Here is a 24,806-nt window from a genome sequence, read left to right as displayed (position 1 = left end):
AGATAATACGTCAACGAGTGTATGAAATGTATTCAATGACAATGCCACAGGCTATATCCAGGCCAACCTAAGCGGACATTCCCCCGTGGCGGTCACTGACATCGAGATGAGACTTGACAATCCATCTTCCATTCATTCTATCTCCGCTCATTTAGCCAAAACTGACATTTGAATAAAGCAAGCACCACTCACGCTGCTAACAATACATTGACATATACTAGAACAATGTCAGATCTTAATTCATATCATCCGCTGTGAATCAGACGCACCCGATCCCAAGTTGACATATGGAGCCAACCAGATATCTTTCGACGGCAGTAAGCTTACAAAATCGATGACATCTGAGATGTTGTGCGTACAGTTGGTGGAGCCAAAGAGCAAGTACTAGTAAACATGAGAAGTTGTACAGCATGTAGATTTTCAATACTCACAAATATTAGCACCAAAAGCATAACAAAGCTAGCTTGGCAGTCAGTAGATGTCACGACCACAGTGGATATATAACCTTACCTCGTGCAAAAACCGGTTTCTGCAAGATCAAGAATTAGATTAAAGCTTAACAGACTTTGGAAGCTGATGAAAAAAGAACAACTTACCGATGGTCCACAGAATGAGCATGTCTACCACGCTGCGGCTTTTAAGGAATAGTTACAGTATATTGGGCAACTATGCTTTAATGAGTGTCTCACAGTTTAGACAGCTTGGTGTGACGCTGCGAGCGAAGATATATCACAACAAGACCTGACGTCCATACATCACATAGTAGGTGTGCACCAAGAGCTGAAGCTACGAAGACACGAGTAGTCGGCTGCGTAGCGGAGACTTGCACATCTCCGACAATGGATGTTCGTACGAGCGCGACGGAGCCAAGAGTGACGGCAATAAGTAGAAGTAGAAGACCTATCAGCGAAGGGACAAGTGCCCTCGAGAATTTCCACAGACGGAAGAGGAAGAACGACTGCCAATGGCCGTTCTTAAGAATGCATAATCAATAGCAAAGCTTACTGAACTGACCTCGATTATGAGTTGCATTATGAGCATTAGATAGCCCACTATTTCTGTCGACGTGGGAGTGGTCGCAAATACAGAGGCACCATCCTCCACGACGTCCACAGTCCACTCCCATAGTGCGACCAGTTCAACACCAAATTTGAGACTTTCTAAAACCCTAGAACCGTATGACGTATAAGGTTAGTGGTATGTCTTAACACGTGAAGGTTGATAGCGTGATGGAAATATACGAGTGTGGTCGACAAAGGAATAGACGTACATCACTACAGTGACCTATTGATCTCAACATTTAGCGAGGGTGTCTCAACATTCAAAGGATAATCAGTCTTACCAAACCTTTGAAGGACCACTTGTCATCAGAATGCCTCGTGAAATACACGTAGGCCTGCACTATAGAGCATCCTGTCAGCAAGGCATTAAATACGATGCCAATCTCCACAGGTCCCATCAGGGTGCTCGTGCTGGCACTTGGAGGCAGATAAACCATAATAATTTGTGTATGTGTATATATGAGAGAGAAGGGGGGGGGACAACAGAATAGACAGAGCTTCAAGGGAAAAACAGAAGGTACTGTAGCTCGCTGAGGTAGTCTTTGTAGATTATGATCAAGGCTTTTAACCTCTTGACTAGACGCTGGTGAGTTAGGCAGTGAACGGTACTGGGTGACATACCTTGCGGCGATTTTGATGTGCATCATGAGCGTACAAAATGCGGGTAGCTGGCACTACAGATGAGCAGCCCGAGTGAGTGCAATCTACTATCTGAGATGTTCACCACCATTCGCAGTTTTGGACGGCGCACGCTGTGTATCACCATGCGACTTGGTATACACTCAAAATAACATTGCGATCCCACCCGACCCTGAGTTAAGTATTGTTGCAGACAGGTGCCACTGGAGACCTACGAAAACAACACTGCTTTTGATGTAGCATCGAGGTGAGACGACACCGCTATCACACAATGTCTTTTTTTTTTCAAGGATATTCTGCCTCCGTGGCTATCCGCGGATACCATAGCTCTGCAGCTTTCTGACGTGATATGGTTTCCCAGAATCACACCCACTCTTTTAGCTTCAATCGGGTGCTGAATTTGAGAGGTGCCCCTCGAAGGACAGTGATTATGTTTTCTGACATTTTAATGTCAATGTTCAAGTTTCAAGCACCATCGACCATCGTCCGTCACAGCCAAGAAGGATGTAACGTTAAGCGGGTCCAAAAAACCTGATGTGTTGATTGCTCTAGTGATGAGCTGATAAGGGTAACTGCAAGGTTACCGTGTGATGTCGCTGCTGTGTATCCAGTTCGGAGTTCGTTTCCGGAACCGCCGCGGTTGAGGCACTGTGGTCCACTAAAAATCCAAGAATGAATCCAAGGATGGATTCCGCTCCTAAATCAGAACATTCGCTTTCTCAAATAATTCTGAGTGCCGGATAAGAAACCACTGGCTGAGTTGATTATGATTACACCGACGTCTACATCGAAGAAGATTTATCAGTAGTATTTGTAAGTGCTTTTTTGCGTCGCAGAAGCTGTGTCATAGCAAATACGACCTATCTATATTTATGCACAGAACTGACGTCGGATCAGACACATCGGTCTATTTGGTCAGCGCAGAAGCAAATCCAACCCTAACATCCCCATCCAAAAGTACTGCCACTTCTCCTCTCCCAGACGCGAGCCTGTGCATCCTCCATTTTCGGGACGAAAGAAGAAGAATCATCTTCCCCGTTTAACTCGCTATCCTGGTACGTAAACATTATCGTGCCCGTTTCTGTCGTACCACTTCCGTTCAAGAGCGAACCCAAACACAGTGGTGTCCCTTCACTAATATTTTACACACCATGCTTGCTTCGCCGCTACATGACTTACGATGCGGAAGCCAGGAGCACCTTTTCTTCCCTCCGTCTATCACTGAGTCACGAGAGATTGGAGCGAAGGTGCATGGATCATTATGTATAAATGCCATGCTTCGACCTAGTCTAAGCTATACATGCACATCACCGTGGCTATCTTGACCATCCAGATGATGTTGAACAATCCAGCGACCATTCATCCTGTATCTGTTAATTTAGTCAACACCAATGGGGAACAAACTGGGGACGTACGCTGCCAGCAACGCATTGGCATAAACTACGCATTTGTGGAAATATGTCAGCTGAATTACATCATCTCGGCACGAGACGTGCGTACCTGATCCAACATTGACATACGGGGCCATCCAGACATCTTCAAGCCATGGTAAACGCGAAGATTATTATCAAACGAAACGGTCGACATACAGTTTGTGGGCCCAAACAGCAGGTACTAAGAAATTTCAGTCGGTGCACGCGGATTCATGATTCTTCAGTACTCACTGTCACTAGCACCATGGTGGTTACAACGCTGTGTTCGGGACTGATATTAGTGTAATCCATTGAGATAACATACGCGTGGGCTCACCTGGTGCAAATACCAGTCTCTGTGGTTCGATAATCAAACTCAGGGGGAAAACGTAGAGGGAAGCTGTTCACACAAGAACATACCGAGAGTCCACAGTATGAGTTTGTCAAATATGCTGCGGCTTTTGAGGTGCTAGTCAGCCGGAGAACTCAAGGATGAGCACGATCAACTCACAATTCAGACCACTTCGTATCGCGCTGAGAACGAAGATAAATAATGACAAATCCAGAAATCCATATGTCGAGTGAAACGTGGGCACTGAAAGCCACGCCTGCAATGGTACGAGTCACTGGCTGCGAGGAGGCGTCCAGCTCGTGTACGCTGGTGAGGATGTGTACAATAACAATGAAGCCTAAAACCGCGGCGATCAATAGAAGCAGGAGGCCTATAAGCGCTGGGATCAGTGCGTTTGAGATCCTCCACAGACGGAACAGGAAGAAAGACTGTCGATGGCGACTGTAAGAACGGGATAAAAACCATGATGGCATTAGTAGAACATGCCTCCACAATGACCGCCATGACAGGCATTACCAAGCCCACCATTTTTGCAGATGCGGACATGGTTCCAAGGACAGACGCGCCTTCTTCTGCAACATTGACGGTCCATTCCCATAGTGCCGTCAACTCAACTCCGAACTTGAGCAATTCCAATATCCTACATGTATTGTAAAAAAAAAAAAAGATGGTCAATGCTACTGGTAAGTTCTTGGCATGCAATGGTTACGAAACGCAAACCTCGATGGGGTAGATAAATCGACAAAAGGGAAGAGGGGATGGGGGCATAGACTCACATCACTACAGTAACCTATCCTCTTTGATTAACGACGGTCGCTCTTGCGCACGAGGACTATGAATCAGCTGGGGCACTTACCAGGGCTTTGAAGAAACACTTGTCGTCAGAAGACCTCGTGAAGTATGTGTATGCTTGCACCACTGAGCACCCTGTCAGTAAGGCGTTGAAGACGACACCAATCTCCACTGGGCCCATCAAAGTGCTTATACTCGGAGGGAGCGATTGCATCGCAGTGAAAAGCCGATGGAGACTTGAAGGGAGTGACCAAGATGGTCCGTTTGAATCAGGGGAAGGCGACTTTTAACTTCGTAATGTGGCGCTAATAGACGGGCAGTCGGCGACAACCCTCATCACCAATCCGATTCCCGTACCCATGAATCAAAAAGAAGGATCATTCTCCTGGACGGGTATGAGTACGGCCACTTGGTGGCGCCTTCTCACCTCGCCGTAACCAGACAGTCAAAGCCCGACTATGGTCATAACGTGCGGTGCCTGTAGCAGTTCGGAACGTTCATCAGTGGCACTCGGATGACTTCAACATTTTAAGGCTCCTGACTCGGCAATTGGAGCGTCAAGTTGGCCACTAGTATCAGAGCTTGTTATCACTCACTGCAGAAGTCTGCTTCTAAGCTGATCCTACATCTTACGAGCTAGCGGAGTTAACCAATGTTTAAACCCACAACCTAACTAAATAAGACCTAAACCCATCCCGCCATCTTCGCCACCGACACCGATCCGTCCCCGGGCGCTATAACAACCTTGGATTGAAGTAGTATCAACTCCCTACATGGATTCTGCACACGTTATGACAGTTCGCCGCTAAAGTTGGCTCACGCAGGTTGGCCACAGCCCCAAACCTTATAGTCAGCGAGTGAGCCCTCCGCGTCCTTGGGTGATATGTACCGCTCAATTTATATTTAGCTCCAGGCTTCAAATCTACAGATTCTATCGCCGTTCTCCAATGTAAAAGGCAGCCTGATATCCCTAGCTAATGCCTCCATTCAAATCGCCCCTCCGCCTCCCCAAGACGAGCACATGCATCCCGTACCTGTGCATCCTCCACATTTGCTACCGAGAAGCGGATCCATCTATCCCACGAACCCGCCTTATCGGCCTCGTCTTGGCCTCTGCCCTTGTCCCCACTCGTCCCTTCCAAATCCGCTTCGGGGACGAACCACGCCGCAGGCATGCTCACCACCCCGCACTCCCGAGCGAGCCTCTCGCACACTGTGCTCGCGTCGACGCCCTCGAACGGATGGCGCACAAACGCAAAGTACCCGCCCTGAGCTCCGATCGCCCACGATGCCGGCAACGAACGTGCAAAGGTCGCATGACGCGCTTCGAGAGACGCGCGTTGGTCTGCGAGCGAGGTCCGCAAAGCGGCGAGCACGGTCTCCGAGCCTGAGGACGAGACTGGCGAGGCAAGCGCAGCCTGAATGGCTCGCGGCGCACCAATCTGGATCGTATCGAGTGCTTTGGCGGCTTCGTGCAAGAACGGAGGAGGGCCGACCAGGGCGCCGAGGCGGGCACCGGGGATGGCGTAAGCTTTGGAGAAAGAGAAGATGTGGAGAAGATACGAGCGCCAGTTCCAGTCCGATGGTAGCGAGTCGGCGTGGACGCTGTTATGGGGGCTAGATGCAGATGCGGAGGCAAAGAGCGTGTGTGGAGGACTAGGGGCGAAGTCGCGATATGTTTCGTCCAGGATGAGTGCAACATTCCGTCGCCGCGCGAGAGCTGCGAAGGAGGCGATAAGAGATGGTGGGTACACTGCGCCTGTCTGGAGGCAAAGACAGTGTCAGTTAGCGGATTAGGGAGGGACGATGATGAACGCACGGGATTGTTTGGTGAGACGAGGACAATCGCACGCGTGCGTGGTGAGATGAGGTGTTCACACTCCTTGGGAGATGGGAGGAACCCGGTGCTGGGCAATGTTTGAAGCGGTACAGCAGCGATGCCGAGCATTGTGAGGGTCATGCTGTCAACAATGTCACTATCAGGGACACGCATTGCTGGGTAAACGCTCACTAGTGGTTGAAGTACCTACGGTTTTGCATGGTTTATGAGTAGGCAAAAATGTGGAATGGAAGAGATACACACCAAGGAACCGGTAGAATAACCTCGTCACCCTTCTGAGCCAACGTCATGACCGCCGCAAAAAACGCAAGGTTGGCGCCAGCGGTGACGGCGATATCCTCTGGACCGACGTTCGTTTCCGACCCATATACACTCTTCATCTCGTCCGCAAGTGCGCCTCTGAGAGCTGGGAGACCTGTCACGGGCGCGTACGCATGGGAGGATGGTTCATGGGTGGTACGGGCTATCGCGTCGCGGAGGATCGGGTGAGGTGGATGGCCAGGTGCGCCTTGCGACATGTCAAGGAGAGGGCGAGCGGGTGTGGGGGCATATCTGGCGGCCCATAGTTTCGCGGTTGGAACGCTATGAACGGACAGAGCCTAGGTGAGTATGTTATGGTTGAATACACTAGTTCGAGGAGAGGACGTACGGAGGAGTAATGGTTCGCCGAATCGCGCCAGACAGCTTGTAGCCTATAGACGACGCCATCATCACGTTGTAGGATGCAAAAACAAGAGAAAAGTGCTGTTAGGTGCTTTGATTAAATTCACATGTTGGTGAGAACTGAAAGATGCTTCAAGGTCGACTTGCAACGCGTTCAACAGACGCTCGTCGTCGGACATCCAACATCGGGGATATGAGCCGATGATCCGAGCGGTGTCTCACACTGTGATGTACATGCTGTAAACATCTGCAAAATATGGAACTCTTAACCACTCTACATTGCTTGATCCCTTCATCGTCTGGTTTCTGGAACTCGTCTTAAAATACGAGGATTTTAGGCTTTTCCCTCCCTAGATTCCCTAGATAACCGATACACTACTGGTATATTTACTGTTTGTTCTCCGTCTGTATTTGCCTCGCAATTTCTTGCCAAGTTTCTTGCTTGCCGGATCTTTCAGAGGCATACATTTAATATGTAACTTCTGCCCTTTTTCCTACCCATATGTTGTAACAACCGCATCTCTCCAGTCTTTTATCCTTAATCATGCATTTAGAAAGTCGACAAGATCCCGTACTCACGCACACCCGTAGCACTTGGATATCACATTTCCGTAGCCCACCCCATTATCTCGCGCCCGCCCTTAGTTCTCTCCACCCATCTCACCCAGCGCCCTCCTCACGACACCCTCGGGCACCCTCTGCACAAACTTGACCTTGAACGACGGCGGCCTCATGACCATGGTATCCGTCCACGCTTCTATATCGTACACCGTGTCCTTGCTCGGGCGCACAACGTCGAACGCCCAAAAGATGAGCGCGAGGTTGAGGAACAGCGAGCGGTTCGCGACGTGCTGCCCGGGGCAGACACGCCGCCCGAAGCCGTATGTGAAGAAGCGGAGGTCCGTGCGGAGCTTTGGGGAAGAGGGCGGAGAAGCAGCGGGGGTTTCGAGCCACCTGGAGGGGAGGAAGGCGTCGGGGTTGGGGTACGCGGCGGGGTCGCGCGAGATGGCCCTATTGTAGATTGAGGGGTAAGTGAAGGAGTTTGAGATACAGGAAGAGGGACAGTGCGGACCAGTGAGAGCCGAGGACCATCGTGCCCTCCGGAATGACGTAGCCGTTCTGTTAGTTGTTGCGTGTTAGCCATAATCAATGTTTCAACGAAGACAAGGCCGACATGAATACATACATAATGGACATCTTTGTTCGCCCTGTGTGCAATACCGATAGGTACAATGGGGCGCCAGCGGAGCACTTCTTCGATGTACGCCTGCAGGAGCGGGAGGCTGCCCATGTCGTCGAAGCTAGGTGCTATACAGGTGTAGTAGGTTAAAGCGCTTGCACATACAAGCAATCCAGATAACACGCACCTCGTTCCCGCCCAATGACCTTATCGAGCTCTTCATGCACCTTCTTGAGCTCTTCGGGGAACTCGGCCGCTGCAAGGATGGCGAAATTAAGGCCAGCAGTGGTCTGTTAAAGACTGTCAGAAACACAACTTACAAGCTATGGTCAGAAAGTCGGGTTATTAGCAAATGGCGCACCGTGTCGCTGCCCGCGCCAAAGAGGACGGACGTGACCTCAGCGAGCTCGTAGTCGGGCAACCTGTGTTCGTCCTGCGTCTCGATCATGTTACGGAGAAAGGACGGTCCGGCGGTGCCCTCAGCCTATAAGCAGTGCGCCAGTCAATACTTCGGGCGTTCATAACCGATCGAATGTTCTGCACCCACCATCTCCTGCTGCACCCTTCCCATCATATCGTCTGCCAAGTCCTGCTCGTTCCGCGCCCACGCGGCTATCTCCCACCCGAACGCGCCGAGCACCCTGCCCAGCCACCAAAGCCCCGGTGTGTTCTCAAGGGCGTCGCAGATATGCTTCATCCCCCCGAGGCGGTGGAATGGCTTCAAGACGGGCAGCGCCTCAATTATGAAGCGCCCCGGGATCAGGGTGTTACCACCGTTTCGCCCGACTGACAAGATTCGCTGCACTTCTGGTGAGCTGGCGGAGACTGGCGTGCACTTGCCGTACATAATTTGGATGGTTACGGAGGAAGCGTAGCTGTGGGACGATAAGAATGCAGCGTGTGGGCTCTAATAAGAAGATGGAAGAAAGAGGCGCACGCACGACTGGAGGTGATCAGCAAACTTGTCTGGGTTATCCATGATGTTTAGGATAACACGGCAAGCATGGTCAATCTGGATTGGCTGGTAGCTCTTCGCCGCTTTAGGCTGCAACGCGGTATGCACCGCCCTTTCGTACTCAGAAATCAGTACTACACTCATCACAAAAGCAATAAAAAGTGTCACGCACTTGCGCACAGTACGGAAATGGTCTCCAACGCCCTCAAATATTAGACGTCCCGACCGCGCCATGAGCTCACCCGCCAAGACCAAACGCGGGCGATCGGCGGTCGAGCCCCCAGCTTTCTCCATGATCTCGAGGGCCGCATCGTAGCTCGCCACAACGACGAAGTTGTTGCTCCCCGCGCTCAAAGTATACGCACCACCGTATTGGTCTGCCAACGCGGCGAGGTTGCGAGCAACACTAGATGCAAGCAGTCGGGTGGGGATGAGGATTATTATATTTGAGAATGGGAAACATGAAAGGCACGTACTCCTTCTTCGGGAAAGGATTCTGCCAAAACCACTTTGTCGGTGGGCCGGGAGGCAGAGGGCTCCTCTTTTGGCTGGACGAAGAGGCGTTCTTGATGGCGTACAGGGCGACGAAAGTGGTAAAGGCGGCGACTGTCCCAGTAACCGGAGTCAGAGCAGTCTGATTCGTGATGGAGGAGGGAAGATGTTCGGCCAGCTGGAGGATGTAACCCATGGGCGATTGTATGTCGATGTTCATATTCTGATGTTGTGCGTCCTTGGTGCTGGTGACGACGTGCATATATAGGAGTCCAGGGTTTATTGCGCCGTAGGGTAAACCTGCTTACTCTAAGTGTGTATCAATCGCCCCTTTTGATAGTAAGTACGCATACGGTTGCCGGCACTCGATGAGAATTGGAAGATCGTCGCGGGTTCTGCGGGCCCAGGGGCCCGCTGCATCTAATGCTCTTCTTGTCATCCATCTCCAGTGGGCGTAGACTCCAGAGAACCGTCGCCAAGAAGGCGCAGCAGCGTAGATAGAGAGTTAGCCCGTTTATTCCGGGGATTGCCCTTCATACGTTTATTGTTGGCGGAATCAATGGGAGATTGGTTCAAAGACCGGTCTGCACGGTAAATGCATGCGAAACTTGAAGCCGAGTAAACGGATGTTTGTCCTTGTTGAATCCTAAAGGTGTCGCACAACGGAGCCAAAAACCACACTCCCGCTCCAGACTCCGACATAAGCCACTTAGCCCAGTCTAGGCCCACGGCCGATGCATCCCTCAGCACCTCGACTTCGTGTAAATTCCCCCAACAATACGATAAATTAGCTGAAACCTCAACTTTTGAGCGACTATAATAGTAGGACAAGTTTGCCAACATGACCACCCTGTCAGGCGTAGTTTTGGCCGTCATCGTTTGGTCCTGAGAAAATCATTGGCTATATGTTACTACTGATGTTTTCCTCCAGTTCTTCTTGGTGCTTGATCAATTGCCTGATATATATTAGGGAAAGCATACCAGACATCGAATCCTCTTGTGTGTATGTAGCTGCTCCGCCTTTGCGAGGGTGCGCCAGTTGACACAATTCAGTGACTCTTCATATATCTGACTCAACTCTAGTTGCGTCTCACCTCCTCATATCTCTGGAACGCGGGGGTGTATCACCAAGTTGTCCAAAATCTGCTAATAAAGTACGTTATAAGAACAAATCACTGCCATGTCACCTTCGTCCCTTCATTCAGATCCACCGTCACGTTCCTAACCACTAACTCCTGCGTCGCATCTAAATAAGTGAAATTGCCCACCGCCTGCCCGCCAACGCTCACGCTGCTCGGCTTCTGCACGCCCAGGATCGTCACGCTCTCAAGCTTCTGCGCGATTCCGTAGCTCCCCTGACTCGAAATTGTCAACGCCCCACCCTGTGTAGCAAAGCTCAAAGTACGGCTGTCGCCCGGCGGATCGCTCTCCCCGTCGTCGACGTACGCTGTCCCGAACGCGTTACCGTCCTTGTCGAGCGAGACAAGCAGCTCGTACGGTCCACTCCGTGTCTCATTGATCGTGTATCCCGGCTCGGCGTGCAAGAGGAGCGCAGAGCCGTCCCGGATGTGCACATTGATGGTGCTCAGTGGCGCTTGCAGCGTCGTGTTTCCGCCCGAGGTGCTCGCGTTCACGACGGCATGCGTCCACCAGTCGCGCCAGGCAACGGTGCCGCGACCAGGGAAGATGCCTAGATATTCATGAGACTGTATAACGAGGTAACCGGGACACGGCGTACCGTCAACTGTCGTGGCGCCCTCATCCAGTACGGGCGTGACCAGGATGTCGCTTCCAATGAGAAACTGGCGGTCGACGCCGAATAGCTCAGGCTCGTTTGGGAACTCGTACCACAGCGCGCGCATGGGAGGCGAGCCTTGAGTCGACGCATTCGCGAAGAGAGTTTGCTACAGTGAGAACGCCCGCATCAATACCCGAGTTCAAAACGTAGAAGAGAAAACGCACCCAGTACGGCAGCAGCGCGTACCGCGCAGCAATTGCAATGCGAGTCGCGTTCGCAACACTAGCCCAACGGTACGGTTCCTGGGGGCTCGATCCGATCGTGTTGTGGTTCCTGTAGAAGGGCACGAAAGCAGAAAGCATTTGCCATCGGTTGCACAGTTCCTCAGTTGTGTTGCCGTCTGAACCAGCTGTGAGCCTCCCGCGCTAAAAGTCAGCAAGGATGAAATGGACCGCGACTCACTGAAACCACAGGTATCCGCTCCGACCATCGGAATTTGATAGATCTGGAACTGCAAGATGCCTTGGATACTGTAATACATCGACTGCCACGTGCTGTAGTTGTCGCCGAGCTGTTGTGGTACGGTTAGCATTCAGATGCCCTCGACTTCGATGTCTGAGTATGATTTACCCAGTGACCAGTCCACTTCCCGGCTGAGAGGAACGTCGATCGTGCGATAGTAAACGCCCGCTTGCCAGCTCGAAGGGCTTGGAGGGCCTTGTGCGTGGTTATCTCCTCCATCATCCCAAACATGTTGTGCGTGTCATAGTGGCTGTACCCGCCAGAGTGCACCGCGTCCGTCGAGACCGTGCTTGCTCCTAACGCGCCGTTGCCTATAGTATGCATTCCAATTAGAGCTGGATACAAGATTTGGTTAACCGAAAAGGAGGAGAAGTACGCACCGTTATGTATTCCATAAGGCGGACTCGTTACGTCCAGTCCAGTCTCGTTCCCGACCCCACGCTTCGCACCTGTCAGGCTAGACTGGGAAAAGCTGCCCGAGCCGCACGAGCCCGTGCAGAACGAGCTCGGCTCGTTCATGTCCAGCCAAATCCCGTCGAACTCGATCCCGGAGTCGCTCCAGTTCTGCAGAGCCTGGGTCCACCAGTCTTGGGTGTTGGGCGCGAACCAATCGGGCCATGCCTAATAGTGTTGCGTCAGCAGCGTCCTGTGCACATTGATCAAGGGGGAAATGGGAAGCGCCAACGCACTGTGAAGCCAGGCCACGCGGAACCAACGAAGACGGTTCCATTCGGATTCATGATCCAGACGTCCCTGCAAAAACGAATCGATGAGTACGAAGAACCTACAATGTAGGAACCGTTCACCTACTTCTCGAATCCATCAATGAAAGGTGCATACTAGCGATGATGATATCAGTCCCTGAGAACGAATATCTTGGTCAGCGAAATCTCAGGCTTACAAGGTCTGATGAGTTCTGCGGTGTCGCGAGAGCGGCGTCTACGATCGGGATATCTGTATATAATGGGCGAACCCATCAGACCGGGCCGAATGGCAACTATTACCAAACTCAACGCACAGTGCTGTCCGTTGGCGTGCTACATATCACTCTCAGCATAGAACTCGGAGCGCCGCAGAGTATATAAGGACGCACCAATTCGTCAATGAATGCCTTCATCTGGTCGGCGGGGTAGTTGACCGGGTCAGTCGTAAAGTCCCTCACACTGTTGTACAGATCGATGTCGTTCCACTGGGCTAAATGCACGTTTAGTTTGGTCACCTCTCAGATATGACTGGTGAGAAGGACGTACTTTCAAGGGGAACACTAGCATTCCGCATGCTCGCCACGTTATCCTTCAGCGCCTGGATACTGTCATAACCCCACTTGCACAGATGATACCCGAAGCCCCATGCGGGGACCCATGCCGGGTAACCGATGGTCTCGCCGTACTGCTCAATGACTGATACGGGCGATGGACCAGAGAAGAAGTAGAAGTCGAGCGTGCCGCCGATGAGTCGGTACTCGATGAGGGAGACATTTGAGTTTTCAGGTGTCGTTAAGAGCACGTCTGCGCCGTTTGAACTGGCTAACAGTCAGCATGTCTGCCGCATATAGACGAAGGGAGAAAAATAACGCACGAGAAAAGGAGGACGCCGTGCGTCGCGGACGTGTTGCTGCCCTCATCGTACCTATGTTCCATGTAGATCGGGTGCGAGCCGTACATGTTCTGGTCAACCGGGTCCGCGACGTCGCGGTTCCACAGTGTCTGGATAGAGCCAGGTCCGCCGCTCCCTCCGACATCGCGCCGAAAGCCGCTACTAGCGATGACCTCGCCGAGGCCGTAGATGTTGGCGCCCTGAGGCAGCGCAGACGCGACCTGCGCGAGTGACACGCTCTCAATGACTGTGTAAACCAAACGAGGACGGGACGTACCTGCAGATACTGGTCTTCAAACACGAGCTCAAAGGTATCCAGCGCGGTCGAGTTGTCCGTTCCGTTCACAGGAGCGATGGGCGTCTTGGGAAGAGACGCCACGCGCGTGTCAAACAGCGGCATCGAGCCCGGGGAGTCGGATCGCCGCGTAATCCAGAACGCGAACGGCGATGTGTCGTAGTTGAACACGAGGTCCGAGCTGTTCGTGTACGACGTCGTGGGTGGATCCGGGACGGGGACGACGGAGGAGGGGATGGTGTATTGCTGCTGCGCCGCGTCAAAGATTTTGACGTGTAGTCTGGGGAGGGCTTAGCACGGGGGAACCGATAAGATGAGAGACTACGCACCTCTGCTGGGTCTCGTAGGTGACTTGAATAGTCAGGTTCTGGATGTCGTTCCCAAAGGCGTTGCATGCTTCCCCAGCGAGGTCGAGCTGCGCGGTGAGCCCGGTGTCGGTCTGCTTGAGCTCCTGAAGCGTATACCCTGTGTTTCTAGTGAGCTGACTTACACGTATGAGCGCATAATATTGCTCACCGGGACAGCTCGTCACATTGTAAGAGTAACTAGCATTAGCAGCAAGTGCCGCGCTCACAGATGCGAGCGTCACAAAACCGAGCGGAAGAGACTTCAGCTTCATGGGAGTTGTAGCGAAGCCGATGCAGCGTTCCTAGGTGCACTGCTGTCGCTCTTCAAGTTTTATACCACAGCAACTTCCTTCAACAATTGCACGATAGCCTTTCTTGCTGTTTGGCGCGATGAACAAGATGCAATAAGACGGAAATAGAGCGACTTGGTCGATGATGGGAAACGCACTGGACTCTCGAGGCTGAGGTGGTTCAACTTGATCAGCCCATGACTAGTGAGTATACAAGGTGTGAGACGGCTGCACGCGTTCAACAGACCAGCTGATTCTACTCTTCAATGGGGCCTCTTGACAGGTGCATGTGGGATGCCTCATAACCCACCTGGGATTCTGCGGAAACAACATCAGATGACATTGTCATGCTCCGATGGATGGGTCGTGGTCACCTTTCATTGGTTCTTGTCAGCTCCGTGAGGCCCGACAAGCGCGTGCCTCGGGAATCCAGCGAGTTAAGAAGTGGCCGAGCTTGCGCATGCCGACGCAGGTGAGAGATTCGCAACCTGTAGGACAAGAAGCTACGAGCGCGACAATGAGGAGTTTCACGTCGTCCTATGTCGTCACCAAATAAACAATTACACAGCCACACCGGCATAACCAAAACACTCGCGGATACTTTCCTTGCTCGTAGAATATGTCATTTGTATGATGAAGCATTACAAAAGATCCGCCATGCCCGCGAATCAGTAGATGGTATTAGGTACCATTATGTGATGCCGGTATAATGTACACTGCAATCCACACACTGCTTAGAAGAAAAACGCCTGACCGACAATCCCAAGTAGAAACACCAAGACCATCCCAGCCATTCCCCGCCAGTCTTTGTCGTCTACCACATCGGCTTCCGCGGAGACTACTAAAGGTGAAACTAGAATGGAGAGGGGCGGACATTCCGGAGCAACAAGCACGTCGCCATACGTCGCTGCGACCCAGAGCAAAACGCCGTTCGTCCATCCAAACCCGGCTTGGACGGTGTATTCGCCGCCGTACCCGGATAGGTCGACGTCGAGGATGGAGAACTTCTCGAACATCTGCTCGACACTTCATTAGCAATGTCATCAGGGATGAGGCTCAAAACGTACGTTTCCCGTGTTATTGATGCTGTTGGTAAGTACCAACTGCTCATCTGGGAGACGATCCAACAGACCAGGTAACGTTCCTCCAGTCGCGTGCCTACAACGGAAATAGCTTTAGTCAAACCGTATCAAGAGAATATAGCCTTAGGACGCACCATGAGCAGAAAACGCTGGTATAATACCGATTCGCTAGCTCCCTCTGCAACTTGTCGGCCCACCCCTCTCCCTCTCTTGCCCTCCCGCCATTGACGACGGTCCCGTCCATCGCACTAATGTCCGCACCTGGCCCCGTGGCGCTCGCATTGCGCGAAGTGCCGAGGATAGGCTGAGACGGAAGATCGGCTTCGGACATGTTGAGTTGGCCCGCGGGGACAAGGGCATATGACGATGAACCAGGAGGCGGTGAGGGTGCAGGCGAAGACGTGATGTTGGATGGAAGGGCGCGAAGAGCTTGAAGGATAATGTACTGGTGTGGCGGCCAGGCATCAGGTGCGTCCCTGTGACGGGTTAATCAACATTAAAAATGCGTGTCGGTATCTAAAAAAATAGAGCGCACCATTGCTGCCCAGTCCAGTCCAGGAAGGTAGCCGGCATGGTCCCGTTGTACCGTTCCATGACCATGTTGATTGCCGCGAAGTGCCCGAACGCCTTGTCTTCGCTTTCCAGCACTTCACTCGGGATGATCCCACACCAGATCGGATAGAACGTCGCCATCGAGAAGACCGAGTTACGTGAATTGGACGTGAGATTGAAGTCATAGAACGCAAGCTTGTCAGCGTCCCAGTGGAGATCGAGGATGGCTTCTCGAAGCTCGGCAGCGGCGCTCTGGTGTGAAGATATCGCGGACATATTGGCGGGGTCGTACAAGTCAGCCAATAGGAGATGTGCTTTGTCTGAAGCGAAGAGTTGGACATCAGAGGCTCTACGCAGATGGTAGAGGGGAGACGTACATAGTATACTGTTAAGGTCCACAGGAATGGTGTTCCGTACGTTCAGCGAGCGCAAACCTGCGCTGCCGTACGCGGGTATCGCCTCGAACCGCCCGCTGTAGTCCCACCCAGTCTCCGCACCACTTGCGAGTTCACTGTATACCTCAGCTGCTTGTTCTGTGGTAAGCGGTATTGGAAGTGCCGGGTCGTGAACGGTTTGATAGTCTATAAAATGGTAGTATATGTTGTGTCACTTATAATAATTGTTAGATAGCATGCATGGATGCGCACCAGTGAGGTACGATTCCGGTCGGGGAGCGGTATTATGGACTGCAAATCGTGCCACGCTATAGGTCTTGTTGGTGAAGGGACTTGTTACCTGAACGCTTCGGTGCGTCTGCCACCATGCGAGCTCGACCTCAGCCAGCGGCAATGCGCGCTCAAGGATGGAATTATCGTTTGTAGTAGTCACGTAGTCGTATAACATCTATGCATTCAAGAAGTGTGAGATTTATCGATTCATTCGTTGCGAGCCACAAACGTACGTGGATGAAGAGAGGTGGCTGTGACCGGTTAAGATCTGAATACGGTGAGCAGTGATACAGTCACTTTGATGGAAATTGTCACGTACAGTACGTCCTTCCGCCATTGGGTATGAATCCGAAGCACTCTAGCTCGCTCATAAAGTTCTGCAACGTGTCGTTAACGGTATCGTAGAGCCCGGATTGGAGCAGGCCTTGTATAATCCAGTAGCTATCCCAGTAATCTACGCACATTCGTCAACATTCGGACTATCGACGAACAAAGATGTTATGACGAAGGATGATAACGTACATTGTTCTCTGAACCGACCGCCTGGGATGACGAATGGGTGCTTGAGGGGTATAAACGTGCTCTCTACCGGGCAAAGGCCGCCTTGGACCGCAGTAACGTTTTCCTCTCGCGCAAGCTGCGTCCAGAAGCCGTTAACCTCGAGCGAAAACGCGCGAACCAGCGGGTCCGAGACGTTATCCACAAACGGAGGGTGTGGGTTGAGTCCGTGGAGCGTAAGGCCCTCCAGCTCCTGACCCTCGCCTCTGAAGTTCGCATTGACAAAGTCAACAAGGTCGGCTTCGGTGAGATGTGGGTAGCGTAGTTTGAGCGCATAGAAGTCAGCGAGGACGTCTAGGTAGGACTTGAGGGTTGGCCTGTCGACGAAGGTCTTCGGGTCGGAGAAGAGATGAGCGACATTGATTGTTTGTAGCAGCTGGATTAGGCAAGCGAACATTGTTAGCTTAGAGCGCGTTGCTTGAGAGATGAAGAGGACTCACTTCGCCCGGACAGAATATCTCGCCGATACACCAGTCCTGTGGCGGAGGAAGAGCTGCCTGTGAAGGCACTGGGGCGTCAAGAGGGGCTGACCGAGGACAGACGCTCTCAGTAGCGTATACCAACACTGGGACACCGGTATGTATGGTGGTGGTGAACGTAGTCGTCGTGACCGAGTCCGCATCGGAAGCAGGCCCGGAGCTGGTTGGAGAGGTGAATGCGAGATGAACAAGATGTGCGGCAGTCAGCAGCGTGAGTGTCCGCATAGATCAGTCTATGCGCTCCACGAGCTGGCGCAAAAGCAGAGTGTTCAAGATGTTGAGGGTATGTAAAGACGCGTACAATGGAAGTAGGGTTGTGGTTGATCATCCTCGTCACCATGATATGTTATTTATACTATCCAGGGGCCAGTATTCCCCCCTCTGTCCGCGGGAGAAATAGGAGAGATGTGAGTGGTTCCACTTTGCAGAACAGCCATGCTCTTGCGATGCATATCGGCCTCATGAAAGTCGAGATTGGATGAACGTGGTAGAAACGAGGGACCCGGACGGCCGGGGAAAGGTGGCTAAGCGTTGAAGCGGGGTCGGCTGACACCGAGGTTTCCGTCTGCACTGTCTTCTCGACGGCGAACTGAGTCTGACTTCACGAGCAGCTCTTCCCAACAATTTCATCTACAGTGGATGTTTGAGTCCGTGGCGCAACATATGCTAGAACGCTGTAGTTCTATGACTCACACAAGTTGCATAACGAAAGCATCGCTATCCCGCTTTAGCTCGGCCGCCCTCTAGCACCCTGACCGGATTCACTGCTGAGGCAATGCAAGTTCGGAACATGATAGTGATACTAGCAAAGGAGTGTTATTTCGTACCTGGGTTGCACAGCCAAGTTAACGAGCGTAGTGCCCGCTAGTAATCACCGTAGAACTCGATTGAGGATAGCGGCGATGTCGGTGAAATGGAGCTGAGTTTGTCGGACACAGCCTGTAGAGCATTGTCATAGACGATGTAGGGTAATGCAGACGTTTGGTAGGAGACGATTGTAGACAGGGAACAAGGATGGCGACGCGTGTCGCGCGCTGAGTGAGACCTCGAGCTCGCAGTGTTGGCGGGAAATATCATTCGCGGGTGTCGCCCCTTTCTTCCTCACCATCAAGACCGGTCTGAGGGTCTTTCACTTTGCACTCGCGTTCCCACCGTCAACAACCGTCAATCATGTCCATGGAGGTAGACTACGAAGGAGAATTGATAGATACGCATGTTCGGCAATCGCAACACCAACCGGCGCGCCTCCCAGTAGACGATGCCCACCCATTCGAGCTGGACGCGTATATCTCCAACTACTCCGGTATGTCCTCTCACACCTGTGGTCTCGTCACGGTGCATTGACACAACCGCTCAGGCAGGACTGTTATCGACAGGCTCGTGCATATCATCTCAAGCTGTCCAACCCTCGCGCCTCAGGCGCTGCAGCTCGCCTTCGTCCACATCCCTCAACTACGCGATCCAGAGCTATATCATGCAGTGATCAGAGCATACGATGGGATTGCTACGGCGCCGGGAGTTCAGCTTCCCCCAGCACAGGAGTTCGTCAGCGTCAATCAGCCATGGATCGAGGAGCAGACGCGCGCGAACCAGGTCGAGAAGACGAAGTTGGAGGTGGAGCTCAAAACGTACTCGAACAACATGATAAAGGAGAGCATTCGGGTGAGTCCTGCGCTACGCTGCGATCCCTTCTTGCTGATATCTTAATGGTGCATCTGCGTTGGATAGATGGGATATAGAGACTTGGGCGACTTCCTCCGTTCAGTCGGCGACTACTCGGCCTCGCTTAGACATTACTCCAAGTCTCGTGAATACTGCACGACGAGCCAGCACGTCCTCGACATGTGTCTCTCTGTGCTCAAGGTGCGCGTCTTTTCGATGCGCTGCTTTCAAATCCTGACCGCGCGTTATAGCTCCTGATCGAGCAGCGCAACTACGCGCATATCCAGTCCTACATCATCAAGGCCGAAGCCGCGCTCGAATCGGCATCTGCGGCCAACACTGGCTCAGCTCCGGGCCAGCCTTCCCGCAAGAACGAGCGTTCGCCCACGCACTCCAAGTTGGACCTCGCCTCTGCGCTTCACAATCTCGGGCAAGGGAACTACGAGCGCGCCGCTACGATGTTCTTGAGGGTCGGGTCTGCAGATCAGCTGGGTGGTTGGGTAGGCAAGGTGCGTAGTACGACAAATGCTCACTACGCTGTTGACCTGATGTCTCCGATGATCGGTTTAGTTGATTTCTGCAGGCGACATCGCCGTGTATGGCACACTCTGCGCACTCGCAACGCTCTCGCGCGGCGCGATCAAGGTACAATTGCTTGAGAACTCTGTGTTCTCGGTGTACATCGAGCAGGAGCCGTACGTTCGTGACCTCGTACATGCGTACATGACGAACGATTTCAAGTCTGTCTTGGAGATCCTGTCACGCTACTCGGTAGGTTCTAGTCCAACTACCAGTGTTCAATCATATCTCTGAAAAGTAGGACTTTCTTCAGACACGTCACGCGCTCGATATCCACCTTGCACCACACATCGCCGCGCTCACGCGCCGCATACGGGAGGTTCTCGTCATCGTCTTCCTGCAGCCATTTGCGACGCTTGCCCTTTCACGTATGGCGACGTCCTTCGGATGGGACGTAGCCGAGGCAGAGCAAGAAGTGGTCACGCTTATCCAGGCAGGCCGGATTCAAGCACGCGTGGATAGTCAGAACAAGGTGAGGTCCCCCCCAAGCGATATCCTCAGCGTTTTCACTAATGCGATTTTCGCATGTAGATCCTGAGGGCGAAGAAGCAAGACCAACGTGCGAAGCTGTTCGCAGACGCGCTCCGTATCAGTGAAGAGATGCAACGCACGAACCGCAAGCTCTTGCTTCGCATGCGTCTGTAAGCTTCACTCGTCCCGTTGCTTCCTCATTTACAATGCTAATTCGCTCTATATTAGACAACAAGCAGACTTGACGATTAAGATGCCCAAGTCCCAGAAACGGGAGATCGAGATCAACACGGAAGGTCCTGCGATCCTCGTCGACTAGAGTTGTCTGCCGTCTCGCTCCTTGCCACTTTGTATCGCATACCGTGTATTTCTAGCACCACATAGCCGGCTTTGTTATATGCATCCTTGATTTCAAAGTTGTGAGCCATATATAATTGCGTGAATATAAGAGGGTATCGTTAACACCGCTTCATCTCGATGGCCTCCTCAGCACATACATCAAATCCCTGGTTATCGCGAGGCAAGCTTCGTGAGTGAACGCGACCTACGCTCGTGTCATCCTTCCGCGCTCTCCTCTCCTCTATCGCTAGACCCCTGCTCCAGCCTGGCTCTCACCCGCTCCAAATCGACAATAGACCTGCTGACGCTGAGCTCTTCGCCCGTCGCGCCCCATGCGATGCCTTGCGAGATACGGAGCAGCACCAGCAAGGGCGCGATGATCTGCACCTGGGGTAGTAGCGTCACCATGATGTACACACCGGGGTGATTCACGAGCGACAGGGCCATGTAGACGAGCGAGGTGGCTGTGAGTAGAGCGCACGACTCGATGAGTATGTGCGCGATGTTGGTGAAGTGGTTTGGGTGGAGGGCGGGATCTGTCGGTTGCGGGGTGCAGACATAGTTAGGCGGGAATTCAGGCATGGGGAGCGGCGAGGGAGACGTACTGAGGATTTTCCTCGAGCGTCGGCGGAAGCGCCATAGTCTGCCCGCCATGAGCGTGGTGGATATGACGTTGAATGCGATTGTTAAGACAAGCGGCGGAATGTTGGACGCCAGCGAATGGGCCGGCAGTATACGCTGATCAGGCACAGTATTTGAAAGCCACGAGATCAACCCAGTGACTACGAACGTGGAGATCATCAGACTAGCCAGGTCTCTTGGGTAACCGAAAGGGACGTACCAACCATTCCCAAGTATAACAAGACCGGAAGGGATATCAAGTAACGAACCCATCTAGAGGTGGAGAAGATGACTTTGAGTCTCCATACCTGGAAATATAAACATTGGTTCCATAAGCCCCATCCATGAACGAGGAAGACAGTAAGGTAGGTCACTTACCACAAGTCCATCCGAGAGTGTCACCAGCACCCAGTACGTCACATTCACTAGTACCCTCAGCGACCTCAGCTGATGTTTGTTCCCCCACACGAAAGGCCCCTCCGCGAATGTCCTATGCGTGACATACGCCTCCTGCACCTCGCAAGCTTGCCCCGCGACAAACACCGTACCGCATAGCCAAACCATGACAACGTAACACAGGAAGAAGGCATAACGCGTGGTAGAAAAGCGCGAGCGCGTCCGGACGAGGGTGCCTAGGCACAAAAAAGCAGTGGCAGTTGAAATGCCGTAGAAAGCACCTGCGATGGTCGTTGCGCCAACAAGGCGAATAGAGTCTAGATAGAGGGCGTCCTGCGTCTCGGGAGGTATGCCTGAGGTGGGATCGAATGACGAGGGTGAGGATGACATGGGCGTCGGTGGCGGCAGCGACACTAAGGGTGCTGGGTGATGGTCATCGTGAAAGAGTTGAAAACCGAAGGATTTACGCAGGGGCGCAGGGGCGCAGGGGCGCGAACAACAGAGAGCGGAATTAAATGCTGTAGCAAGCTTAGCACGTACAGCTCCGCGGGTGGCGGCTAAGCTCTGTCAAGGATTGAATAGATGAGTTGACGTAGTCTGCTTGTGAGTCGGGGAAGATTTTGACTGAGTGTGAGCACCTCGACGCGCTGGCCAACGGCGAAAAGCAACTGCCGGGAACGGGAGGTCAAACAGCGCGCGGTGCCGACTAGCCACGTGGAGTCTGCCCCTGTCCACAAGTCTACCATGTTGCGAAGGTGGAAGAGCAATACTTGTACTCAAGGATCTGGTATGTAGGCATCGGGAATATGGAGCAAGACATGGCACGGCCAATGTTCAACGCCAGTCAAAGCGGCACTGACGAACCAAGTCCACTTTTCGTACGAGAGACATAGTATTAGCTGCTGACCACTTCCGAAAGCTGCGCATACATTACAGTACAGGACCAAGTTATACTTCGCATCGAAGATGCATTGATGTTCCTCCTCCTTTGAAGGGTTGATTCCACGCTCACATTTCCTCCGACAAGCTAGACATAGTGGTAGCATCCCAAGCCACGCCCAACGATATACGCAAAATCACAAGCATCTGTGCGATTGCCTGGAGCTGCGACTGCGCGGGAAACACAACGTCAAAACCAGCGCTGTCGACTGTGTAGAGTATGGCACAGGCAAATGAGCCTGCAGTCGAGAGCGCGCATGATTCGACGAGCATAGACGCGATGGATGTGTAATGTCGTGGGTGAAGAGATTTCCCTGCACAGAGGACATGCCAAGGCAGGGATCGTCAGTGTATGAGAGAGAGAGAGACGAGAAAGAACGCACCGACGGATGCCTCGAACTCTCTCCGGAAAGCGTACAGTCTGCCTGCCATGAGTGCTGTCGTGATAAGGTTGAACGCGGTTGTAATCATGAATGGATGTAGCCGTTCAAGGAACGTGTTCGATGATGAGCAAGTCATGGTGCGTCCCGGGAATGTACCAAGAACGACCGTTATGGCCCCAATGGCTGCGAAGACATACAATAAGACCACATAGGAAGCAGCAGAGAGGGTAGATGCCAACCAATAGAGCCTAGATAGAGAAGAGTGGGAATGGGTAGAAGCCAGCGCTGCCAGCGTGAGCCATGCCATATGGTCTTGAATCGCCAAAGCTTGGTCAAGTCAGCATACACTACACGGATATGAAATCGAGAAACAGGACGCACCACGAGTCCATCCGACAAAGTCGTTCCTACAAGGTAGGCGACATCGCTCCCCTTCCACCACTGTGCGCAGTCAGCACCCATTTGAGGCCCGGGCCCGGGGTGCCGGTGGTATACATAGGCCTGTAGCGCCCAGTACGACGAGCCGCCGACATACACGGTCGCGCACGCCCACGAGAGCAGGACCCACGCGAGGAGCAGAGACAGGCGGACGCGCGAACGAATCCCGCGTGCATATACCAAGACCCAGAAGCTGGACGCGGCTATGATGGTCGTGAACGCGTAGAAAATGCCGAGGATAGAGGTAAAGCCAATGAGGCGGACACTTTCCTCGAGGCCAGACATGGGATTACTGGCAGGAGAAAAGAGGGGATATTCAGATGGAGAAGAGTCGTCCCTCCCTTCCAGTGGCCGGCGTTCGTGCAGTGAGCAGCGAGAAAGGGAGGACGTGAACGTGGGTGATGAGCCATCAGCTTTTGAGATCACTGTTAGGAACGTCAGTGTCAACCCTGTCGCGCTAATAGCCGGCAAGAACTTTTTACGCAGGGAGGACGTAGACGTGTTGTCGAGTTGTCTCCCTGGTGCACATCCTACTTTTCAGCCTCAACTACCTCCGCAGTGATGGACGCTTCGGAGGTAGTGGGTCACACCACCAAGTTTCGGCTACCAGTGTACGGCAACTGGAACCAATATACTTGCATTGGCAAAACCAAGGATGAAGATATGACGTAGATTGGTGGCATAGAACGGTATTGAGAGATGACCACAAGGTCGTATAGGTATCTGGACCCTGCAGCATCCGGCGTGGACTATATCGAACTGTGACCACTACATACCCGCCTTCAGGGACAAGCATTGTCTTTCTTCCGAGTCGACAAGACCACGACCAGCGCGGACCGTATCTTCATTTTGATTATCTACCACAGCGATGTGAGTGATGGTCTCATAGAGCGTGGGGGAACAAGCAACGAGAAACGAGGACAGAAGTGTGGTGCCTAGTACTAGAAGAGCAGTGTCAACGGTGGACGTGGCAAGGACGTGGTAGTGACAGTCCAGAAACCCGTGGTTCGGGACGCGCGGATGGCGCATCGGCTTCGATACGCTCGTCTACGAGGGGGGTCGTTGCCTGCGAGAACGACAGATTCAACGAGCAGATTTTCAGTCTCGCCGTGATGAATATTAGAGCGCGCGCGAACGGCGAGTGGGACAGCTGCGAGTGAGACAACAGCGTCAGGGTTGTTGGTGCTCATCTGCACGTTGAATGGTCGTCGGCGAGATCACCGGTTGAGGCGGTAGTTCTGGCAGAATAACATGCGCGCTAATCAGTGCATTGGGTGTGGAGTAGACGCGAAGAAAACGCATATGTCAGCGTCATGTATTGGCCTCAACAGAGGCTAGCTTGTCGGAGTGGAGATCCGGTCGTCTTTCTGGAGATTTTGGTGTTCTGCTCTATGATAAATTCTGAGGAAGTAGCTAGAATAAATCAAAGAAGAGAAACAAGGTTAGGCGGAAGGGAGGCCTGAGG

General features: G+C 52.6%; 7 protein-coding genes across 7 annotated transcripts; 1 reads left to right on the top strand and 6 right to left on the bottom strand.

Moving 5' to 3' along the window:
- Positions 1-5,230: 5,230 nt before the first annotated feature.
- Positions 5,231-6,804, bottom strand: CONPUDRAFT_67132 (PLP-dependent transferase; the record flags this gene model as incomplete). Its single annotated transcript, XM_007776927.1, has 5 exons — positions 5,231-6,019; positions 6,076-6,217; positions 6,268-6,282; positions 6,340-6,678; positions 6,746-6,804. 5 exons carry the CDS (start codon positions 6,802-6,804, stop codon positions 5,231-5,233), a joined length of 1,344 nt encoding a protein of 447 aa, XP_007775117.1.
- A 293-nt stretch (positions 6,805-7,097) lies between these two features.
- On the bottom strand, positions 7,098-9,617 carry CONPUDRAFT_85736 (cytochrome P450). Its single transcript, XM_007776978.1, has 9 exons — positions 9,371-9,617; positions 9,067-9,300; positions 8,881-9,006; positions 8,487-8,814; positions 8,301-8,423; positions 8,127-8,229; positions 7,946-8,067; positions 7,832-7,878; positions 7,098-7,770 (listed from the first exon to the last, which is right to left on the bottom strand). Exons 1-9 carry the CDS (start codon positions 9,580-9,582, stop codon positions 7,401-7,403), a joined length of 1,665 nt encoding a protein of 554 aa, XP_007775168.1. The 5' UTR covers positions 9,583-9,617; the 3' UTR covers positions 7,098-7,400.
- A 941-nt stretch (positions 9,618-10,558) lies between these two features.
- Positions 10,559-14,156, bottom strand: CONPUDRAFT_159844 (glycoside hydrolase family 31 protein; the record flags this gene model as incomplete). Its single annotated transcript, XM_007776977.1, has 16 exons — positions 10,559-11,076; positions 11,125-11,290; positions 11,349-11,524; positions 11,587-11,695; positions 11,755-11,957; positions 12,027-12,267; positions 12,336-12,399; positions 12,457-12,485; positions 12,548-12,600; positions 12,665-12,683; positions 12,740-12,840; positions 12,897-13,168; positions 13,225-13,463; positions 13,520-13,817; positions 13,867-14,002; positions 14,054-14,156. The coding sequence occupies 16 exons, from the start codon at positions 14,154-14,156 to the stop codon at positions 10,559-10,561; spliced, it is 2,727 nt and encodes a 908-aa protein (XP_007775167.1).
- A 752-nt stretch (positions 14,157-14,908) lies between these two features.
- Positions 14,909-17,757, bottom strand: CONPUDRAFT_132710 (glycoside hydrolase family 37 protein; the record flags this gene model as incomplete). The annotated part of the gene is made up of 10 exons (XM_007776976.1): positions 17,475-17,757; positions 16,999-17,410; positions 16,796-16,930; positions 16,710-16,744; positions 16,456-16,651; positions 16,186-16,389; positions 15,792-16,128; positions 15,391-15,732; positions 15,242-15,332; positions 14,909-15,190 (listed from the first exon to the last, which is right to left on the bottom strand). The coding sequence occupies exons 1-10, from the start codon at positions 17,736-17,738 to the stop codon at positions 14,909-14,911; spliced, it is 2,298 nt and encodes a 765-aa protein (XP_007775166.1). The 5' UTR covers positions 17,739-17,757.
- Positions 17,758-18,683: 926 nt separating this feature from the next.
- Positions 18,684-20,399, top strand: CONPUDRAFT_77846 (G protein pathway suppressor 1; the record flags this gene model as incomplete). The annotated part of the gene is made up of 7 exons (XM_007776975.1): positions 18,684-18,816; positions 18,871-19,175; positions 19,242-19,376; positions 19,427-19,684; positions 19,746-19,946; positions 20,008-20,226; positions 20,286-20,399. 7 exons carry the CDS (start codon positions 18,684-18,686, stop codon positions 20,397-20,399), a joined length of 1,365 nt encoding a protein of 454 aa, XP_007775165.1.
- A 260-nt stretch (positions 20,400-20,659) lies between these two features.
- On the bottom strand, positions 20,660-21,971 carry CONPUDRAFT_169926 (uncharacterized protein; the record flags this gene model as incomplete). The annotated part of the gene is made up of 4 exons (XM_007776974.1): positions 20,660-21,100; positions 21,170-21,346; positions 21,406-21,493; positions 21,564-21,971. 4 exons carry the CDS (start codon positions 21,969-21,971, stop codon positions 20,781-20,783), a joined length of 993 nt encoding a protein of 330 aa, XP_007775164.1. The 3' UTR covers positions 20,660-20,780.
- A 618-nt stretch (positions 21,972-22,589) lies between these two features.
- CONPUDRAFT_159840 (uncharacterized protein) lies at positions 22,590-23,626 on the bottom strand (the record flags this gene model as incomplete). The annotated part of the gene is made up of 4 exons (XM_007776973.1): positions 22,590-22,834; positions 22,904-23,086; positions 23,143-23,230; positions 23,285-23,626. 4 exons carry the CDS (start codon positions 23,624-23,626, stop codon positions 22,590-22,592), a joined length of 858 nt encoding a protein of 285 aa, XP_007775163.1.
- Positions 23,627-24,806: the final 1,180 nt, after the last annotated feature.

This window comes from Coniophora puteana (genome assembly GCF_000271625.1).
Source record: "Coniophora puteana RWD-64-598 SS2 unplaced genomic scaffold CONPUscaffold_19, whole genome shotgun sequence".
Classification (NCBI taxonomy): domain Eukaryota; kingdom Fungi; phylum Basidiomycota; class Agaricomycetes; order Boletales; family Coniophoraceae; genus Coniophora; species Coniophora puteana.
The sequence above is the reverse complement of the archived record's forward strand: the minus strand, read 5'-3'. Positions and strand labels throughout refer to the sequence as shown.